General features: G+C 62.0%; 2 protein-coding genes across 2 annotated transcripts; one reads left to right on the top strand and one right to left on the bottom strand.

Annotated features, from left to right (window-relative positions):
- The first annotated feature begins 11,880 nt into the window (after positions 1 to 11,880).
- Positions 11,881 to 20,986, top strand: MTFP1 (mitochondrial fission process 1). The gene is made up of 4 exons (XM_084649254.1): positions 11,881 to 12,045; positions 13,615 to 13,742; positions 18,347 to 18,579; positions 20,306 to 20,986. Exons 1-4 carry the CDS (start codon positions 11,991 to 11,993, stop codon positions 20,379 to 20,381), a joined length of 492 nt encoding a protein of 163 aa, XP_084505380.1. The 5' UTR covers positions 11,881 to 11,990; the 3' UTR covers positions 20,382 to 20,986.
- Positions 16,580 to 18,340, bottom strand: LOC311531667 (uncharacterized protein). Its single transcript, XM_084649253.1, has 2 exons — positions 17,468 to 18,340; positions 16,580 to 17,081 (listed from the first exon to the last, which is right to left on the bottom strand). Exons 1-2 carry the CDS (start codon positions 18,185 to 18,187, stop codon positions 16,773 to 16,775), a joined length of 1,029 nt encoding a protein of 342 aa, XP_084505379.1. The 5' UTR covers positions 18,188 to 18,340; the 3' UTR covers positions 16,580 to 16,772.
- Positions 20,987 to 21,540: the final 554 nt, after the last annotated feature.

Raw genomic sequence — 21,540 nt, 5'->3', positions numbered from 1 at the left:
CACTTTTGCTTCCCCTACTAATTCTTCCCGGTTTGTGAGTAGCAGGTCAAGAAAAGCTCCCCCCCTAGTTGGGTCCTCTAGCACTTGCACCAGGAAATTGTCCCCTACGCTTTCCAAAAACTTCCTGGATTATCTATGCACCGCTGTATTGCTCTCCCAGCAGATATCAGGAAAATTAAAGTCACCCATGAGAACCAGGGCATGCGATCTAGTAGCTTCTGCGAGCTGCCGGAAGAAAGCCTCATCCCCCTGGTCCGGTGGTCTATAGCAGACTCCCACCACTACATCACTCTTGTTGCTCACACTTTTAAACTTAATCCAGAGACACTCAGGTTTTTCTGCAGTTTCGTACTGGAGCGCTGAGCAGTCATACTGCTCCCTTACATACAGTGCTATCCCCCACCTTTTCTGCCCTGCCTGTCCTTCCTGAACAGTTTATAACCATCCATGACAGTACTCCAGTCATGTGAGTTATCCCACCAAGTCTCTGTTATTCCAATCACGTCACATCATCCAGTCCTTGGGCCTCTCTCTTGGTGTTGGTCCCCAAGAAGGATGGGTCAATCTGGTTTTGTGTGGCCTACCAAAAGCTTTATGCCATCACCAAGTTTGATGCCTACCCCATGCCTAGGCCTGATGAGCTCCTAGACAAGTTAGGGCGGGCTTGTTATCTCACTATTATGGATCTCACCAAGGGCTACTGACAAGTACCTTTGGATCCAGATGCCAGGCTGCAATCTACTTTTATCATCCCTCTGGGACTATATGAGTTCCTGGTCCTACCTTTTGGCCTAAAAGGGGCACCTGCAGGGCTGTCCCTATAGATTGTGGTGCTCTACTCAGCCCGCCTGTGGGAGGGACGGTGGCTCCAGGCCTCCGAGGTGGGGGGCATCCCAGGCCTCTGCAGGGGTTGGGGGTGGGTCTGCGCCCAAGGGCTTTGGGAGGCAGGAGCAGCCAGTGCAGGAAGGCAGCAGGTGTCGGGCCTGATCCCGCACTCATGGGGTGGCGGGAAGTGGAGTGACCCGGCCGCAGCCTGCTCCGCTCTGCTCCACTGGCTCCCAGGCTTTGGGGAAGGGGAGAGCTGCCCCCCAGCACTCACTGGCGGCACGGCTGGGAGCTGGTGTAGCTTAGCAGGCTGGGGCCGGGGCCAGGTCGCTCCACTTCCCACTGCCTGGTGAGTGCCGGGCAGCCCCAACCCCTGCTGCAATCCCCAGGGATGCATAGCTCAGGGGATGGGATGGGGGGAGGGGCAGAGTGGGGGCAGGGCTGGGGCGGAGCAGGGGTGGGAAGGGGAGGGGGTGGAGCAGGGGCGGGGGCTGAGGGGAACAGGTGGGGCCAGGGGGGAGGCAGCTTTCCTGGGCCCTGCTGTGTGCAGTGCACAAGGGGCCAGCTCAGCTGTCCAGGGATTGTGCTGGCCAATGGAGCTGGATGCAACACACAGCTGCATAGGGCACTGGGAAATTTGGGGCAATTTGGTGCAGCTGCCTAGTTTGCGTATAGGTAGGGATGGCCCTGGGCACCTGCCACCTTCCAGCGCCTGGTGGACCAGTTATTCAAAGGGATGGAGAATTTTTCCCGGGCATAGATTGATGATATCTCTGTTTTTAGCCAGGTTAAACAAGTGCTGGGCCGTAACTTCCCCAGGTCACTGGCTAAAGTGGCCCCGCTCAGTTCGGTCTCAGAGACGGGAGAGATGTGATGAGTGGGGTTTTATTCATCTTGTTACGTTGCATGTGAGTTTTACTGTCCGATACGAACACTGTGTGTACCTCCATTTCCCTGTGTACTGCATCAAGATTTCGGTGGTGGGAATTGGGTGTGTGATTTTTGCTGAGGCCCTCGGGGCAGGTGAGGCTGTCCAGCTGTCTGCCCATATGTAATCTGAGACCCAGGCGGGGGATGTGACCAGGTGACAAGGGGTGACAATAGGCTCACAGAGAGGAGGCATGCTCCCCCAGAGCCCTGACTGGCTTTGTATGGAGTCATTCCAGAACACTAATCCGGTGACTCCGTGACACTGGGTCAGACCAAAGGTCCATCTAGACCAGTAGCCTGTCTTCTGAAAGTGGCCAATGCCAGGTGCCCCAGAGGGAATGAACAGAACAGCAACAGCAACAGCAACCCCCAGGATCATCAAGTGATCCATCCCCTGTTTCACATTCCCAGCTTCTGGTAAATAGAGGCTAGGGACACCATCCCTGCCCATTCTGGCTAATAGCCATTGATGGACCTATCCTGCAGGAACTTATCTAGTTCTTTTTTGAACCCTGTTATAGTTTTTGCCTTTGTAACATCCTTTGGCAAGGAGTTCCATAGGTTAATGGTGCATTGTGTGAAAAAAAATACTTCCTTTTGTTTTAAATCTGTTGCCTATTAATTTCATTTGGTGACCCCTAGTTCTTGTGTTATGAGGAGTAAATAACACTTCCTTATTTACTTTCTCCACACCAGTCATGATTTTATTTCCCCTCCCCCCCAAGTTGTCTCTTTTCCAAGCTGAAAAGTCCCAGTCTTATTAATCGCTCCTCATATATAAGCCGTTCCATACCCCTAATAATTTTTGTTGTCCTTTTCTGAACGTTTTCCAATTCCCATATATCTTTTTTGAAGTGGGCGACCACATCTGCACACAGTATTCAAGATGTGGGCGTACCATGGATTTATATAGAGGCAATATGATATTTTCTGTCCAATGATCTATCCCTTTCTTAATGTTTCCCAACATTCTGTTGGCTTTTTTGGCTGCCACTGCACATTGAGTGGATGTTTTCAAAGAACTATCCACAAGGACTCCAAGATCTCTTTCTTGAGTGATAACAGCTAATTTAGATCCCATCATTTTATATGTGTAGTTGGGATTATGCTTTCCAGTGTGCATTACTTTGCATTTATCAACATTGAATTTTGTCTGCCATTTTGTTGCCCAGTCAGCCAGTTTTGAGAGATCCTTTCGTAGCTCTTTGCAGTCTGCCTGGGACTTAACTATCTTGAGTAGTTTTGTGTCATCTGCAAATTTTGCCACCTCACTGTTTACCCCTTTTTCCAGATCGTTTATGAATAAGTTGAATAGGACTGGGCCAAGTACAGACCCCTGTGGGACACCACTATTCACCTCTCTCCCCCTTGTCCACATGCTTGTTGACCCCATCAAAGAATTCTAGCAGATAGGTGAGGCATGATTTCCCTTTACAAAAACCATGTTGACTCTTCCTCAACAAATTGTGTTCATCTCTGTGTCTGACAATTTTGTTCCTTACTATAGTTTCAACCAGTTTGCCCGGGTCTGAAGTCAGGCTTACGGGCCTGTAATTGCCGGGGTCACCTCTGGAGCCCTGTTTAAAAATTGGCATCTAGAGATGGGACTAAGTTTTGACTTCTGCTGGTCTGGCGGTACTTGCACAGGTAACTAAGAAGGGACGGCTCCATGCCCCAGCCCCAGCCATTCTTCTGACAATAATGCATTCAGCTCTGGCATGCACACTCCTCTCTTTCTGACTCACGTGGTCTAGATCGAAGCTGAGTTCCGGAAAGGAAATTACAATCTGATTCAGAGAGGAGCACAAGATAACATATATGCCAGTGGTATCCTGTAATTCACAACCCCATCCTAGCTCTGCACTGTCATTCATTCCCAGCAGGCCAGAGCTCTATTACAAAGAAATAACCATTATAAGGAAATGGGGCCGCTCTGTCTATAAGAACAACCCCCTATATCAGAGGTGGGCAAACTACGGCCCATGGGCTGACCGTCCTGCCCGACCCTTGAACTCCTGGCCGGGGAGACTAGCCCTCAGCCCCTCCCCTGCTGCCCCCCACCCTTTCAGCTACACCGCCGAGCGGGCAGTGCTTTGGGCGGCAGGGCTGCGAGCTCCTACCGAGCAGACCGGCAGTGTGTCTAGCTCTGTCCTGGCGGCGTGGCCACTAGACATGCTGCTCTGAGTAGCATGGTAAGGGGGCCGGGGCCCAGGGGGGCAGTCAGGGGACAGGAAGCAGTTGGATGGGGCAGAGGTTCTGCGCAGGGGGGGTCAGGGGATGGGGATTGGGGGGACAGGGAGCGGGGTGGTTGGATGGGGGTGGGGTCCCGGGGGTCCCAGAAGGGGGCAGTTAGGGGACAAGGAACAGGGGGGGTTCAATGGGTCAGGGGTTCTGAGGGGGGCAGTTAGGGGGCCGGAAGTGGTAGGGGTCAGATAGGGGGTAGGGGCCAGGCTGGGAGACACAGCCTTCCCTACCGAGCCCTCCATACAGTTTTGCAACCCCAGTGTGGCCCTTGGGCCAAAAAGTTTGCTCACCCCTGCCCTATATAATGCACTGATGTCTTAGCACAATCACAGCCATAAACCCAGAGAGTCTAGATTCAGCTACGAGGGCTCTCAACCCCCTCCCCGATTTTAACTTTTGGAAAGACCCTCCCTTGGGGCAGGACATGTCAAGGTGTGGTTTCCGAATTTTTTCCTGCCTGGAAAGTGGGGTCAGCCCCAGGGAAGGCTACTGCCAATGATTCTGCTAGAGAGGGCCCTGACCCAATGCTGCGGGCCCAGGCCTTGCAGCGGGAAGGTGGGTGGCTCAGGGTCCACTGGAGACCCCTGGCTGTTGGGGTGCTTAGCTCCCCCCGCAGGACCCTGGCTCCGGACAGGACTCCTTCCCCCCCGCCCCGCTCCAGGGGGTGCAGATCAGGGCCTTGGCTCCCCTCCGTGGGATGCAGATCATGGCCTTGGTTCCCCTCCGGGGGTGCAGATCAAGGCATTGGCTGTCCTCGGGGGGTGCAGATCAGGGCCTCGGCTCCCCTCTGGGGGGTGCAGATCAGGGCCTCGGTTTCCCTCCGGGGGTGCACATCAGGGCCTTGGCTCCCGTCCGGGGGTACAGATCAAGGCATTGGCTGTCCTTGGGGGGTGGAGATCAGGGCCTCAGCTCCCCTCCAGGGGTGCAGATCAGGGCCTTGGCTGCCCTCCGGGGGGTCCAGATCGGGGTCTTTGCTCCCCTCCGGGGGGTGCAGATCAGGGCCTCGGCTGCCCTCTGGGGGTGTAGATCAGGGCCTCGGCTACCCTCCGGGGGTGCAGATCAGGGCTTTGGCTCTCCTCCGGGGGTGCAGATCGGGGTCTGGGCTCCCCTCCGGGGGCACAGATCGGGGCCTTGGCTCCCCTCCGGGGGTGCAGATCACGGTCTTTGCTCCCCTCCGGAGGTGCAGATTGGGGCCTTGGCTGTCCTCCGGAGGTGCAGATCAGGGTCTTTGCTCCCCTCCAGGGGTGCAGATCGGAGCCTAGGCTACCCTCCGGGGGTGCAGATCGGGGCCTTGGCTCCCCTTCGGGGCGCAGATCGGGGTCTTTGCTCCCCTCCGGGGGCGCAGATCGGGGCCTCGGCTCCCCTCCGGGGGTGCACCGCGGGGCCTCGGCTCCCCTCCGGGGGGTGCAGATCAGGGTCTCGGCTCCCCTCCGGGGGCGCAGATCGGGGCCTCGGCTCCCCTCCGGGGGTGCACCGCGGGGCCTCGGCTCCCCTCTAGGGGTGCAGATCGGGGCCTTGGCTGCCCTGCGGGGGTGCAGATCGGGGTCTTTGCTCCCCTCCGGAGGTGCAGATTGGGGCCTTGGCTACCCTCCGGGACGCAGATCGGGGTCTTGGCTCCCCTCCGGGGGCGCAGATCGGGGCCTCGGCTCCCCTCCGGGGGCGCAGATCGGGGCCTCGGCTCCCCTCCGGGGGCGCAGATCGGGGCCTCAGCTCCCCTTCGGGGTGCAGATTGGGGCCTCGGCTCCCCTCCGGGGGCACAGATCAGGGTCTTGGCTCCCCTTCAGGGCACAGATCAGTGCCTCGGCTGTCCTCCGGGGGTGCAGATCACGGTCTTTGCTCCCCTCCGGAGGTGCAGATCGGGGCCTCGGCTCCCCTCCGGGGCTGCCGATCGGGGCCTCGGCTCCCCTCCGGGGGCGCCGATCGGGGCCTCGGCTCCCCTCCGGGGGCGCCGATCGGGGCCTCGGCTCCCCTCCGGGGGTGCAGATCGGGGCCTCGGCTGTCCTCCGGGGCGCAGATCGGGGCCTCGGCTGTCCTCCGGGGCGCAGATCGGGGTCTTGGCTGCCCTCCAGGGGTGCAGATCACGGTCTGTGCTCCCCTCTGGAGGTGCAGATCGGGGCCTCGTCTGCCCTCCGGGGGTGCAGATCGGGGCCTCGGCTGTCCTCCGGGGGTGCAGATCAGGGCTTTGGCTCTCCTCCGGGGGTGCAGATCGGGGTCTGGGCTCCCCTCCGGGGGCACAGATCGGGGCCTTGGCTCCCCTCCGGGGGTGCAGATCACGGTCTTTGCTCCCCTCCGGAGGTGCAGATTGGGGCCTTGGCTGCCCTCCGGGGGTGCAGATCAGGGCCTCGGCTGTCCTCCGGAGGTGCAGATCAGGGTCTTTGCTCCCCTCCAGGGGTGCAGATCGGAGCCTAGGCTACCCTCCGGGGGTGCAGATCGGGGCCTTGGCTCCCCTTCGGGGCGCAGATCGGGGTCTTTGCTCCCCTCCGGGGGTGCAGATCGGGGTCTCGGCTCCCCTCCGAGGGGCTAAGATCGGGGTCTCGGCTTCCCTCCGAGGGGCGCAGATTGGGGCCTCGGCTCGCCTCCGGGGGCGCAGATCGGGGTCTCGGCTGCCCTCCGGGGGGTGCAGATCGGGGTCTCGGCTCCCCTCCGGGGGCGCAGATTGGGGTCTCGGCTCCCCTCCGGGGTGTGCAGATCGGGGTCTCGGCTCCCCTCCGGGGGCGCAGATCGGGGCCTCGGCTCCCCTCCGGGGGTGCACCGCGGGGCCTCGGCTCCCCTCCGGGGGGTGCAGATCAGGGTCTCGGCTCCCCTCCGGGGGCGCAGTTCGGGGCCTCGGCTCCCCTCCGGGGGTGCACCGCGGGGCCTCGGCTCCCCTCTAGGGGTGCAGATCGGGGCCTCGGCTGCCCTGCGGGGGTGCAGATCGGGGTCTTTGCTCCCCTCCGGAGGTGCAGATTGGGGCCTTGGCTACCCTCCGGGGCGCAGATCGGGGTCTCGGCTCCCCTCCGGGGGCGCCGATCGGGGCCTCGGCTGTCCTCCGGGGGTGCAGATCGGGGTCTCGGCTGACCTCCGGGGGTGCAGATCGGGGCCTCGGCTGCCCTGCGGGGGTGCAGATCGGGGTCTTTGCTCCCCTCCGGAGGTGCAGATTGGGGCCTTGGCTACCCTCCGGGGCGCAGATCGGGGTCTCGGCTCCCCTCCGGGGGCGCCGATCGGGGCCTCGGCTGTCCTCCGGGGCACAGATCGGGGTCTCGGCTGACCTCCGGGGGTGCAGATCGGGGCCTCGGCTGCCCTCCGGGGGTGCAAATCGGGGCCTCGGCTGCCCTCCGGGGGCGCAGATCGGGGCCTCGGCTCCCCTCCGGGGGCGCAGATCAGGGCCTCGGCTGTCCTCCGGGGGTGCACATCAGGGCCTTGGCTCCCCTCCGGGGGCGCAGATCGGGGCCTCGGCTCCCCTCCGGGGGTGCACATCAGGGCCTTGGCTCCCGTCCGGGGGTACAGATCAAGGCATTGGCTGTCCTTGGGGGGTGGAGATCAGGGCCTCAGCTCCCCTCCAGGGGTGCAGATCAGGGCCTTGGCTGCCCTCCGGGGGGTCCAGATCGGGGTCTTTGCTCCCCTCCGGGGGGTGCAGATCAGGGCCTCGGCTGCCCTCTGGGGGTGTAGATCAGGGCCTCGGCTACCCTCCGGGGGTGCAGATCAGGGCTTTGGCTCTCCTCCGGGGGTGCAGATCGGGGTCTGGGCTCCCCTCCGGGGGTGCAGATTGGGGCCTCAGCTCCCCTCCGGGAGCGCAGATTGGGGCCTCAGCTCCCCTCCGGGGGCACAGATCGGGGTCTTGGCTCCCCTTCAGGGCACAGATCAGTGCCTCGGCTGTCCTCCGGGGGTGCAGATCACGGTCTTTGCTCCCCTCCGGAGGTGCAGATCGGGGCCTCGGCTCCCCTCCGGGGGCGCCGATCGGGGCCTCGGCTCCCCTCCGGGGGTGCAGATCGGGGCCTCGGCTCCCCTCCGGGGGTGCAGATCGGGGCCTCGGCTGCCCTCCGGGGGTGCAGATCGGGGCCTCGGCAGCCCTCCGGGGGTGCAGATCGGGGCCTCGGCAGCCCTCCGGGGGTGCAGATCGGGGCCTCGGCTGTCCTCCGGGGCACAGATCGGGGTCTCGGCTCCCCTTCAGGGCACAGATCGGGGTCTCGGCTGACCTCCGGGGGTGCAGATCGGGGCCTCGGCTGCCCTCTGGGGGTGCAGATCGGGGTCTTGGCTCCCCTCCGGGCCCGCAGATCGGGGTCTTTGCTCCCCTCCAGGGGTGCAGATTGGAGCCTAGGCTACCCTCCGGGGCTGCAGATCGGGGCCTTGGCTCCCCTTCGGGGCGCAGACGGGGTCTTTGCTCCCCTCCGGGAGTGCAGATCGGGGTCTCGGCTCCCCTCCGAGGGGCGCAGATCGGGGTCTCGGCTCCCCTCCGAGGGGCTAAGATCGGGGCCTCGGCTCGCCTCCGGGGGGTGCAGATCGGGGCCTCGGCTGCCCTCCGGGGGGTGCAGATCGGGGCCTCGACTCCCCTCCGGGGGCGCAGATCGGGGCCTCGACTCCCCTCCGGGGTGTGCAGATCGGGGTCTCGGCTCCCCTCCGGGGGCGCAGATCGGGGCCTCGGCTCCCCTCCGGGGGCGCACCGCGGGGCCTCGGCTCCCCTCCGGGGGCGCACCGCGGGGCCTCGGCTCCCCTCCGGGGGTGCACCGCGGGGCCTCGGCTGCCCTGCAGGGGTGCAGATCAGGGTCTTGGCTCCCCTCCGGAGGTGCAGATTGGGGCCTTGGCTACCCTCCGGGGCGCAGATCGGGGTCTTGGCTCCCCTCCGGGGGCGCCGATCGGGGCCTCGGCTCCCCTCCGGGGGCGCCGATCGGGGCCTCGGCTCCCCTCTGGGGGCGCCGATCGGGGCCTCGGCTCCCCTTCGGGGGCGCCGATCGGGGCCTCGGCTCCCCTCCGGGGGCGCCGATCGGGGCCTCGGCTCCCCTCCGGGGGCGCCGATCGGGGCCTCGGCTCCCCTCCGGGGGGTGCAGATCAGGGTCTCGGCTCCCCTCCGGGGGCGCAGTTCGGGGCCTCGGCTCCCCTCCGGGGGTGCACCGCGGAGCCTCGGCTCCCCTCTAGGGGTGCAGATCGGGGCCTCGGCTGCCCTGCGGGGGTGCAGATCGGGGTCTTTGCTCCCCTCCGGAGGTGCAGATTGGGGCCTTGGCTACCCTCCGGGGCGCAGATCGGGGTCTCGGCTCCCCTCCGGGGGCGCCGATCGGGGCCTCGGCTCCCCTCCGGGGGTGCAGATCGGGGCCTCGGCTCCCCTCCGGGGGCGCAGATCGGGGCCTCGGCTGTCCTCCGGGGCGCAGATCGGGGCCTCGGCTGTCCTCCTGGGCGCAGATCGGGGCCTCGGCTGTCCTCCGGGGCACAGATCGGGGCCTCGGCTGTCCTCCGGGGCACAGATCGGGGTCTCGGCTGACCTCCGGGGGTGCAGATCGGGGCCTCGGCTGCCCTCCGGGGGTGCAAATCGGGGCCTCGGCTGCCCTCCGGGGGCGCAGATCGGGGCCTCGGCTCCCCTCCGGGGGCGCAGATCAGGGCCTCGGCTGTCCTCCGGGGGTGCACATCAGGGCCTTGGCTCCCCTCCGGGGGCGCAGATCGGGGCCTCGGCTCCCCTCCGGGGGTGCACATCAGGGCCTTGGCTCCCGTCCGGGGGTACAGATCAAGGCATTGGCTGTCCTTGGGGGGTGGAGATCAGGGCCTCAGCTCCCCTCCAGGGGTGCAGATCAGGGCCTTGGCTGCCCTCCGGGGGGTCCAGATCGGGGTCTTTGCTCCCCTCCGGGGGGTGCAGATCAGGGCCTCGGCTGCCCTCTGGGGGCGCAGATCGGGGCCTTGGCTCCCCTCCGGGGCGCAGATCGGGGCCTCGGCTCACCTTCGGAGCGCAGATTGGGGTCTTGGCTCCCCTCTGTGGGTGCAGATCGAGGCCTCGGCTCCCCTCCGGGGCGCAGATCGGGGACTTGGCTGCCCTCTGGGGGCGCAGATCGGGGCCTCGGCTCCCCTACGGGGGTGCAGATCGGGACCTCGTCTGCCCTCCGGGGGTGCAGATCGGGGCCTCGGCTGTCCTCCGGGGCGCCGATCGGGGTCTTGGCTCCCCTCCGGGGGTGCAGATGGTGGCCTCGGCTGCCCTCCAGGGGTGCAGATCACGGTCTGTGCTCCCCTCTGGAGGTGCAGACTGGGGCCTCGTCTGCCCTCTGGGGGTGCAGATCGGGGCCTCGGCTGCCCTCCGGGGGTGCAGATCGGGGCCTCGGCAGCCCTCCGGGGGTGCAGATCGGGGCCTCGGCTGTCCTCCGGGGCACAGATCGGGGTCTCGGCTCCCCTTCAGGGCACAGATCGGGGTCTCGGCTGACCTCCGGGGGTGCAGATCGGGGCCTCGGCTGCCCTCTGGGGGTGCAGATCGGGGTCTTGGCTCCCCTCCGGGCCCGCAGATCGGGGTCTTGGCTCCCCTCCAGGGGTGCAGATTGGAGCCTAGGCTACCCTCCGGGGCTGCAGATCGGGGCCTTGGCTCCCCTTCGGGGCGCAGACGGGGTCTTTGCTCCCCTCCGGGAGTGCAGATCGGGGTCTCGGCTCCCCTCCGAGGGGCGCAGATCGGGGTCTCGGCTCCCCTCCGAGGGGCTAAGATCGGGGCCTCGGCTCGCCTCCGGGGGGTGCAGATCGGGGCCTCGGCTGCCCTCCGGGGGGTGCAGATCGGGGCCTCGACTCCCCTCCGGGGGCGCAGATCGGGGCCTCGGCTCCCCTCCGGGGTGTGCAGATCGGGGTCTCGGCTCCCCTCCGGGGGCGCAGATCGGGGCCTCGGCTCCCCTCCGGGGGCGCACCGCGGGGCCTCGGCTCCCCTCCGGGGGCGCACCGCGGGGCCTCGGCTGCCCTGCAGGGGTGCAGATTAGGGTCTTGGCTCCCCTCCGGAGGTGCAGATTGGGGCCTTGGCTACCCTCCGGGGCGCAGATCGGGGTCTTGGCTCCCCTCCGGGGGCGCAGATCGGGGTCTTGGCTCCCCTCCGGGGGCGCCGATCGGGGCCTCGGCTCCCCTCCGGGGGCGCCGATCGGGGCCTCGGCTCCCCTCCGGGGGCGCCGATCGGGGCCTCGGCTCCCCTCTGGGGGCGCCGATCGGGGCCTCGGCTCCCCTTCGGGGGCGCCGATCGGGGCCTCGGCTCCCCTCCGGGGGCGCCGATCGGGGTCTCGGCTCCCGTCCGAGGGGCGCAGATCGGGGCCTCGGCTACCCTTCGGGGGGCGCAGATCGGGGCCTTGGCTCCCCTTCGGGGGGCGCAGATCGGGGCCTCGGCTCCCCTCCGTGGGGTGCAGATCGGGGCCTCGGCTCCCCTTCGGGGGGCGCAGATCGGGGCCTCGGCTCCCCTCCGTGGGGTGCAGATCGGGGTCTCGGCTCCCCTCCAGGGGGCGCAGATTGGGGCCTCGGCTCCCCTTCGGGGGGCGCAGATTGGGGCCTCGGCTCCCCTTCGGGGGGCGCAGATTGGGGCCTCGGCTCCCCTCCGTGGGGTGCAGATCGGGGCCTCGGCTCCCCTCCGTGGGCGCAGATCGGGGCCTCGGCTCCCCTCCGGGGAGTGCAGATCGGGGTCTCGGATGCCCTCCGGGGAGTGCAGATCGGGGTCTCGGATGCCCTCCGGGGCGCAAATCGGGGCCTCGGATGCCCTCCGGGTGCGCCCATCGGGGCCACGGCTGACCTCCGGGGGGTGCAGATCGGGGCCACGGCTGCCCTCCGGGGTTTCAGACCGGGGTCTCGGCTCCCGTCCGGGGTGCAGCGCGGGGCCTTGGCTGCCCCGGTTCCGTGCGTGGGCGCGGCGGGCGGCTGGAGCGATGCCCGGTCCCGCCCCGGCTGCGCAGGGCGCGGGCGGCAGACACGCCCCGGGAAGGGCGGGCTGAGCCTGGCCCCATCGGCCCCGCCGGCCCGGCCCAAGCGGGCGGGGATTTGCTGACCCGGGGCCGGCGTGACGGGCCAGCGGCCGCCGCGCCATGGGGCCCCCCGCCGAGACCGACCTCTACCGGGACACCTGGGTGCGCTACCTGGGTGAGTGTGACCCAGACCCCGACCCCGCGCCCGTGTAAGGCGTGTGCACGGCGCGGCACTAACGCCAGGCCGGTGACGTGTCCGGAGCAGGGTCTGCCGCAGTGTCAGACACGGAGCCGTGTGTGTGTGTGTGTGTGTGTGTGCGGGCGCCGCACACAGGCGGGGAAGGGGCTGTGTGTCCTCCCAGGAGAGAGGCCGCCACACTCCAGAGCTCACCCTGCAAGGGCTGGTTGTGAGCCTGATTTCTCAAGGTGTTATTGTGGTGTGTGTGTGTGTGTGTGTTGTGCAGCCACACACCGATTTACACACATCAGTGTCCTGTGTGTGTGTGTTGCTGTGTAACCACACACCGATTTACACACATCAGTGTACAGTGTGTGTGTGTGTTGTGCAATCCGTGCACAGCACATGCAGGCACCCGTGCGCTCCATCCCCCCGCCGCGATTGTTGCATTGCGGAAAAGGGGGCCATGTCCCATGCCATGCTATGAGCATTTGGCTTCTTTGAGTCCCTGGGTCAGATGTGCCCCTGTGGACAGACACGCTGTGGGATCTTGCCAGTGATGAGCTGCCAAAAGCTGAAGAACGGGGTCCTTCACTCGCTCCGGGTCTTCGGCGGCGCTGGAGGACCTGCCGAATTAAAAAGGGATTCTCAGGGGAGCCTCCCCAGCCGAGAGCTCAGGCGGGCCGGACAGGATGGCCCTGGGGGCAGAATGTGGCCCGCAGGCCGGAGTTTGCCCACCCTTTAACAACCGGTGCTAAACTGGCTTCAAAATTTAACAACCGGCTCCAGCTCACCACTGGATCTTCCTGCTGGGGCTGGCTTTCTGGCTGAGACGTGGAACGGCCCCCACCTGCCGTGGGCAGCTCTCACCAAGTGATGGGCTGCTGGAGGCCGATGCAGGGAACAAAGGGCACGCTCAAGGTGACCTTCCTGCCCATCAGCCCCAGGCTAGTGAGGCCTCTGCAAGGGCTCAGTGTTTCCGCCCTCCGGAGGCGCCTGGCACAGCCTGCAGGTGTCAGAGGCACCAGGGCTAAAAATAACCCTGGAAGCGCTGCTGACAGCCCAGGGCACGCTGAGAAGGCGGCTGCTCTGAAACTCTGTGTGGTGGGTCTGCGAGCGAGCCCTGGAGAGCCTCAGAGTAGTGCAGCAGAGGGCAAGCTTTGCCCACACTGCCCTCCCCATGCCTCAGCCCTGCTGAGGAGGCACCCAGGGCCTATTCTCTGCTGGGCCGGCGCCTCCCGCAGAGTTTACATGTGCAGTTCCCAGCCTCGTGATCCCAGAGGTGACCTGATGCAGAATTGTCTGTTCAGTCTGCAGAGGGTCTGACGCTCTCTGAGAGGCGTGAGCTGCCCATTGGCTGCAGGGAGCTGCCAGGCTGAAGCCTAGTGCTCATGCTTGAATGACAACACTGGGGCTGCTGATCATTGAGCTACTGCGGTGTTGTGGGTGGAGCTTGGGTAGGATCCCACCGTTTTTTTGTTTCAACTCCTCTCTGGCCTGTGCCTTAGCCTCTTCTGTAACTAAACCCTCCCCCACTGGTCCCTCTGACCTTGCCCTTTCTTAAAGGCTACGCCAATGAAATTGGAGAGTCCTTCAGAGCCATTGTGCCCATCTCGCTGGTCTGGGCGAGCTACGGGGTGGCTACCACGTATGTGACAGCCGACGCGATTGATAAGGGAAAGAAGGCAGCTGTTGTAAGTGTCCTGGAGCTCTCAAACCCTTCTGTCCCTGTACCCCAGAGCTGGTTGTCTCCTGGACCCCTGGGATTGTGTGTGTGTGTGTCCTAAACCCCATAGAGGGGCCAGAACAAGATTCTGTCACTTAGACCCTGGTCAGGTCCTGTGCCAGCGGGGAGGGCAGGCTAGGGTGGGTCTCCCTGTCAGGCCTTTGACCTTCCATGGGGCAAGGGCTCTCCTCTCCTGCTGACAAACTGGGCAGCCTGGGGCCAAGTTCTCTCATCTGCTAACTCCACCCTCCCTCTCATTCCTGCCCAGATCCTGTCTACTAGGCCAGACCTGCTCATGCACCAAAAGTCTGCTTCTGCCTCTGAGCCCCATCTTTTCACAGACAAAGTCAGTCTGGCACACCTCCACTGCACAACTCTCTGCACTGAGGCCCTGTCTTCCTCTCCCGCTCCACCGGCTATAGACGTCAGACTCCATAGATTGAAGTTCCTGGGCATGTTTTAATTCATGGTGTCAGCTCAGGACTTGTAGTGTCCTGTATCTCCATTCTGTGAAATTCACCTGCCTTTTCCTTTCAGTTCTTTCTCACTCACCTCCTTGGGTCGGACAGTGGACCATAAGAATTCCCCTGCAGGAAGAGACTTGTGGTCCATCTAGTGCAGTATCCCATGTCCCTGACCCTCTGGAAGAGACCCCTGAGCTCTCCAGTCCAGGACCCTGTATCTGACATTGGCCAGCTCCAGATGTGTCGTAACTGTGCAATATGCTGGGCTGCGGGATCATTCCTGAGCCCACCATCTGCAAAAGCATTTGGGTTTAGGGCATGCCAGGAGCTGGCAGCAGATCCAGGAGCCCGAGAGGCCAGCTACAGCACCTCCAGGAGCGTGGAAGAGGATGTTCTGACCCCTGCTGCTGTGCTGGAGACGGGGGCAGAGCCTGCTAGCACTGACCCCCCATCCAATGGTAGCTAGAGAGCAAGGAGCCACGTGCTGTGGTCTGGGTGAGCGAGCCAGGGGAGGCCTGGCTCCCTTTGAAGGGGCAGGTGGGATCCCCATCAGACACAGCAGTGACTTGGCAGCTTCCTTGCTGTGTGTCGGCTGCGCTGCCCCGCGGTGCCAAGCTGAGCTCTGCGGCGGTTCCTGATTGGTGGTACCACCCTGCACGCACCAGGGCAGCACCTTCCCTGCTCAGGTGAGCTAATGCACCCACCCAGACGCGTACAGAAACACCCAGCCCTGCACCCCTGTGCATGCACGGATCTGTACAGCCCCAACCTGCACACGCACGCACATGGACGTGCACACCCACAAATCCACAGAGACCTGTACACCCCCTGCCTGCACACACACCTGCACACGTGTGCGCTCAGACACACACACACAGACCTGTACACCCCCTGCCTGCACACACACCTGCACACGTGTGCGCTCAGACACACACACACACAGAGACCTGTACACCCCCTGCCTGCACACACACCTGCACATGTGTGTGCTCACACACACACACACAGACCTGTACACCCCCTGCCTGCACACACACCTGCACACGTGTGCACTCAGACACACACACAGAGACCTGTACACCCCCTGCCTGCACACACACCTGCACACGTGTGCGCTCAGACACACACACACAGAGACCTGTACACCCCCTGCCTGCACACACACCTGCACACGTGTGTGCTCACACACACACACACAGACCTGTACACCCCCTGCCTGCACACACACCTGCACACGTGTGCGCTCAGACACACACACAGAGAGACCTGTACACCCCCTGCCTGCACACACACCTGCACACGTGTGCACTCAGACACACACACACACACAGACCTGTACACCCCCTGCCTGCACACACACCTGCACACGTGTGCACTCAGACACACACACAGAGACCTGTACACCCCCTGCCTGCACACACACCTGCACACGTGTGTGCTCACACACACACACACACACACAGACCTGTACACCCCCTGCCTGCACACACACCTGCACACGTGTGCGCTCAGACACACACACACAGACCTGTACACCCCCTGCCTGCACACACACCTGCACACGTGTGCGCTCAGACACACACACACAGAGACCTGTACACCCCCTGCCTGCACACACACCTGCACACGTGTGCACTCAGACACACACACACACACAGACCTGTACACCCCCTGCCTGCACACACACCTGCACACGTGTGCACTCAGACACACACACAGAGACCTGTACACCCCCTGCCTGCACACACACCTGCACACGTGTGTGCTCACACACACACACACAGACCTGTACACCCTCTGCCTGCACACACACCTGCACACGTGTGCTCTCAGACACACACACAGACCTGTACACCCCCTGCCTGCACACACACCTGCACACGTGTGCGCTCACACACACACACACAGACCTGTACACCCCCTGCCTGCACACACACCTGCACACGTGTGCGCTCAGACACACACAGAGACCTGTACACCCCCTGCCTGCACACACACCTGCACACGTGTGCGCTCACACACACACACACAGACCTGTACACCCCCTGCCTGCACACACACCTGCACACGTGTGCGCTCAGACACACACAGAGACCTGTACACCCCCTGCCTGCACACACACCTGCACACGTGTGCGCTCAGACACACACACACAGACCTGTACACCCCCTGCCTGCACACACACCTGCACACGTGTGCGCTCAGACACACACACACAGAGACCTGTACACCCCCTGCCTGCACACACACCTGCACACGTGTGCGCTCAGACACACACACACAGAGACCTGTACACCCCCTGCCTGCACACACACCTGCACACGTGTGCGCTCAGACACACACACACACAGAGACCTGTACACCCCCTGCCTGCACACACACCTGCACACGTGTGCGCTCAGACACACACACACACAGAGACCTGTACACCCCCTGCCTGCACACACACCTGCACACGTGTGCGCTCAGACACACACACACACACAGAGACCTGTACACCCCCTGCCTGCACACACACCTGCACACGTGTGCGCTCAGACACACACACACACAGAGACCTGTACACCCCCTGCCTGCACACACTCCTGCACACGTGTGCACTCAGACACACACACACACAGAGACCTGTACACCCCCTGCCTGCACACACACCTGCACACGTGTGCGCTCAGACACACACACACAGAGACCTGTACACCCCCTGCCTGCACACACACCTGCACACGTGTGTGCTCACACACACACACACAGACCTGTACACCCCCTGCCTGCACACACACCTGCACACGTGTGCACTCAGACACACACACACAGACCTGTACACCCCCTGCCTGCACACACACCTGCACACGTGTGCGCTCAGACACACACACACAGAGACCTGTACACCCCCTGCCTGCACACACACCTGCACACGTGTGTGCTCACACACACACACACAGACCTGTACACCCCCTGCCTGCACACACACCTGCACACGTGTGCACTCAGACACACACACAGAGACCTGTACACCCCCTGCCTGCACACACACCTGCACACGTGTGTGCTCACACACACACACACAGACCTGTACACCCCCTGCCTGCACACACACCTGCACACGTGTGCGCTCAGACACACACACAGAGAGACCTGTACACCCCCTGCCTGCACACACACCTGCACACGTGTGCACTCAGACACACACACACACACAGACCTGTACACCCCCTGCCTGCACACACACCTGCACACGTGTGTGCTCAGACACACACACAGAGACCTGTACACCCCCTGCCTGCACACACACCTGCACACGTGTGCGCTCACACACACACACAGAGACCTGTACACCCCCTGCCTGCACACACACCTGCACACGTGTGCGCTCACACACACACACACAGACCTGTACACCCCCTGCCTGCACACACACCTGCACACGTGTGCGCTCAGACACACACACACAGACCTGTACACCCCCTGCCTGCACACACACCTGTACACGTGTGCGCTCAGACACACACACACAGACCTGTACACCCCCTGCCTGCACACACACCTGTACACGTGTGCACTCACACACACACACAGAGACCTGTACACCCCCTGCCTGCACACACACCTGTACACGTGTGCACTCACACACACACACAGAGACCTGTACACCCCCTGCCTGCACACACACCTGCACACGTGTGCGCTCAGACACACACACACAGACCTGTACACCCTCTGCCTGCACACACACCTGTACACGTGTGCGCTCAGACACACACACACAGACCTGTACACCCCCTGCCTGCACACACACCTGCACACGTGTGCACTCACACACACACACAGACCTGTACACCCCCTGCCTGCACACTCTCCTGTATGCATGTGCGCTCACACACACAGAGCGCCCATAACAAACAATTTTCTCTGCTTGCCTTCTGCTGTGGTCCATTCCTCTCTGCATCATTTCCCCCAACCCATACTGGACGCTGTGTGTAACTCACCTCTTCCACATCACTGATACATTCCTCTCTGTACATGCCCCCCCATCCACACCCTGCTGTTCTGCCCCTCTCCTCCAGTACAGTGTCCCTGCTCTCCATGCTCTCTTTGCTGCACCCATCAGGCACATGAATACGACGCGGGGAAGACGACGCGGGTGGCCGTGGCTGTGGTGGATACGTTTGTGTGGCAGGCTCTGGCCTCCGTAGCCATCCCCGGCTTCACCATTAACCGCATCTGTGCTGCCTCCCTCTACCTCCTGGGCACCATGACCCACTGGCCCCTCCCCATCCGGAAGTGGATGACCACAGCCATTGGCCTCTCAGCCATTCCCATCATCATCAAGCCCATTGACAGGTAAGGGCTGGCCTGGCTTCCCTGGCATGCCAAGGTTTAACACTGCGGAGGCAGGATCATGGCTAAGCACCTGGGGCTCAGGACTCTGGGCAAGAGTCCAGAGGGTTGTGATGCCCTGGGGGGGAAGATGATGGTGGAGGGGGTAGTGTACACTACTTACATAGAGAGGCATGGTGTTAAAGCAGAGGACTAGGAGTCAAGACTCCTCCCTCCGCTATTGACTCATGGTATGGCCTTGGGCAAGTCATGGGGCCGCTCCGTGCCTTGTTTTCCCTGCCTCTATCAGCGGTAGCTACAGTGCTTGGCATTAAAAATGCAGCATTTGCCAGTAGTGCTCTGCCTGAGGGATACCAGTGACCCTTGTAAGCCCCTGCACCCTGACCCCGCTGCCTGGCAGGAGCACTGTGGAGGGAGGAGCCCCCGTGCTCCAACTCCATTTCCCCAGCTGGAGTGCCGGGGGAACTGCAGGTGGAAGGGGTGGGGAAAGGCCCCACTTGCTCTGGCCCAGTGCCCCACAAACCCCTAATCTGAGTGGAGCAACGCCTGAGGGTCTTTGGATTGAGGCCGTAGGCACCCCACTCCTGCTGAAAGTCCCCTCCAGGCCCTCTGGCAAGCGCAGCCTGTGTGTTCATTGTCAAGCAGCTCAGAGGGAGCTAGCACTGGGGAATTTGTGCAAGTACCCTGGTTGCACCATTGCCCTGCACCAGGATAGTGTCACCCTCTCCTGGCACAGCTGCCGTTAAACACCTGGCCGAGCACAGCACTAGCTCACAGCTAAACCCTGTCCATTGCTTCAAGGGGCCTCGACCACAGGAAGACTACAGGGGCCCATGGCAAATACCAGCCTGGGGCTGATGACAAGACTCCATGCTCACTAGGAAATTCCGACACTAAAAAATGACCCATAAGCCACCAAGCAAAGGCCAGCGTAGGCCTGGGAAGCTGAAGTGGATTGGTTCACATGGGGCCTTAGTCCTCACTGGTGCCTGGCAGTAGGGGGTGGTGCATGAAGCTTGTCCGGCCATCCCACATGGTGCTGCTCTTTGCTTTCACCTGTCACCCGCTCTGTATTACCAGCATGGGCATCCACACATCATGAGTCAGCCCCTGCCCCAAGCATGGCTTTTTTTTAAAGACGCCACCCAAAGCCATGTTGGTTTTGGTTGGCTGCTAGTGGCCTAGCTGTTCAGGGTCACAGCTCCAAGCTTTTCCTCACCCCCTCTGGGGAATAGAACCTTAGTTTCCATTTTAAAAAGTGAAGTTCTCCTGCTCAGACAACTCGAAGAGCTGTGAGCACTAGCTGCACTTGTGTGTGCTAAGCATCCCCCTGTACCAAGAACCTAGAGGGCTATAAAAATAGCTGGAATTTAAGAGCAGCCCTCTGGCTGCCTCTAATAGGGGCTGCCATGTGCAAGAAGAAACGGGCAGCTGGTATCAAAGAGCAGGTGGCTGGGCAGCACATCCATCAAGGGACTGAACAGCTAGGAGGAGAAAGAAAATCAAAGGAGACCTTGTGGTTAACCCTTTCACTAAGGGCCCCACACTGATCACATTAGAGATGGATACAAATGTTTTCCAAGTAACTCCTCGCTGTGAGCTAGTGCTCTGGGGCTGTTTGCTAGGAGAGGGGGCCCAGCTGATGGAATGAAGGGATATGCAAGGGGCACAATGGGATAGGAGCATGAAAACACCTGTTTGAAGTAACTTCAGCCTCCCCTCTCTGCAGGTCTGTGGATTTCCTGATGGACTCCAGCCTTCGCAAACTCTATGGTGCAAAAGAGAAACATCCCTCTTCTTCCTGAGGCAACCCCCCTGCCCCCATGGCTGAAGTGGGGCAGCGGGGAGAACTCTCACCCATCCAGCTCCACACCTCACAACTGACTCCACTGTATTTGAGTAATTTTCTGCTGTTAAGCCAACTTACTGTGACATCAGGGTAGGAGAACAAGAGGGCTGGGCAGTCCTGCCCCATGCATCTCTGCTTCAGAGGCATTAGCACCAGGCCTGAATGGCCAGGAGCTGGTTGTCCTACCCAAATGCTGGCAGCCTAGCTGCTTTGGCAGAATGGGATTTCAGGGTTGTTTTTGGTCCTTTGTGGCCTGATTCAGGGAGTATTGGGGGATGGGGGAGGAGAAGAGGAAAAGTAGAATTGCTACCAAAACCCCCGTGGTATTAATACAGGCTAGGGCTGGTAGAGGCTCTATCTAAGTTACAAAGCCATGGGGACAGGTTAGGTTTGGCCTATCGAGAGATCTGCATTTACTGTGAAAAACCCTGTTCTGGGGGTTAATTGTACTAACTCACATTCATCTAACTGGCTCCAGTTCCCGCTGTTTGACTAGTCAGGTTCCCACTGTAAAACAACTCTGCAATTCCCTCTCCTCAGAATAAACCACTTTAACCTGAATTCACTCCAGTTCCATGGGATATTGAACTAGCTGGTTAAGGCTCCCTCTGCTTTAGTGCAGGGACACTCTTAATAGCTATGATATGCTGGCATGGAGAGACCTGAGGAGGTTTGTCTCTCCCTTCCTCTAAGAAGCAGAGACAATGCAACATACAGACACCAGAAAACTCAGGATTTGGGTGGTGACCCCCATAGTACCCTAGCCTGCAGCACGAGCCTCAGAGCATTGACCCTGACCTGTAGCACAGCTCTGGTTGACTCTTCAGCCTGTTTTCAGAGACTTAACTGCTAGCCTTGAGATGATTCCCCCCCCCCCCACTCCAGCTCTATTTTCTGAGTCCTTTGCTACTGACAATTTCCCCTAGTTCATTGTTACAGGTCAGCTGAAGGCAGAGATAAGTGCATGTGCCCTTCACACCTGCGCCATCACCACAGGACATGGCTACTTGCACCTGTTATTTCTGAGCTTCACACAGTTCTGACTTCTTGGCTTCTGCATCCTCCCACCACCCTCATTTGTCAGCTGCCACTCACACTGGACAGCCAGTTCCTGA

Source organism: Lepidochelys olivacea (genome assembly GCF_965140295.1).
Source record: "Lepidochelys olivacea isolate rLepOli2 genome assembly, chromosome: 15".
Taxonomy (NCBI): Eukaryota; Metazoa; Chordata; order Testudines; family Cheloniidae; genus Lepidochelys; species Lepidochelys olivacea.
This window is presented reverse-complemented; position numbering and strand designations above follow the sequence as displayed.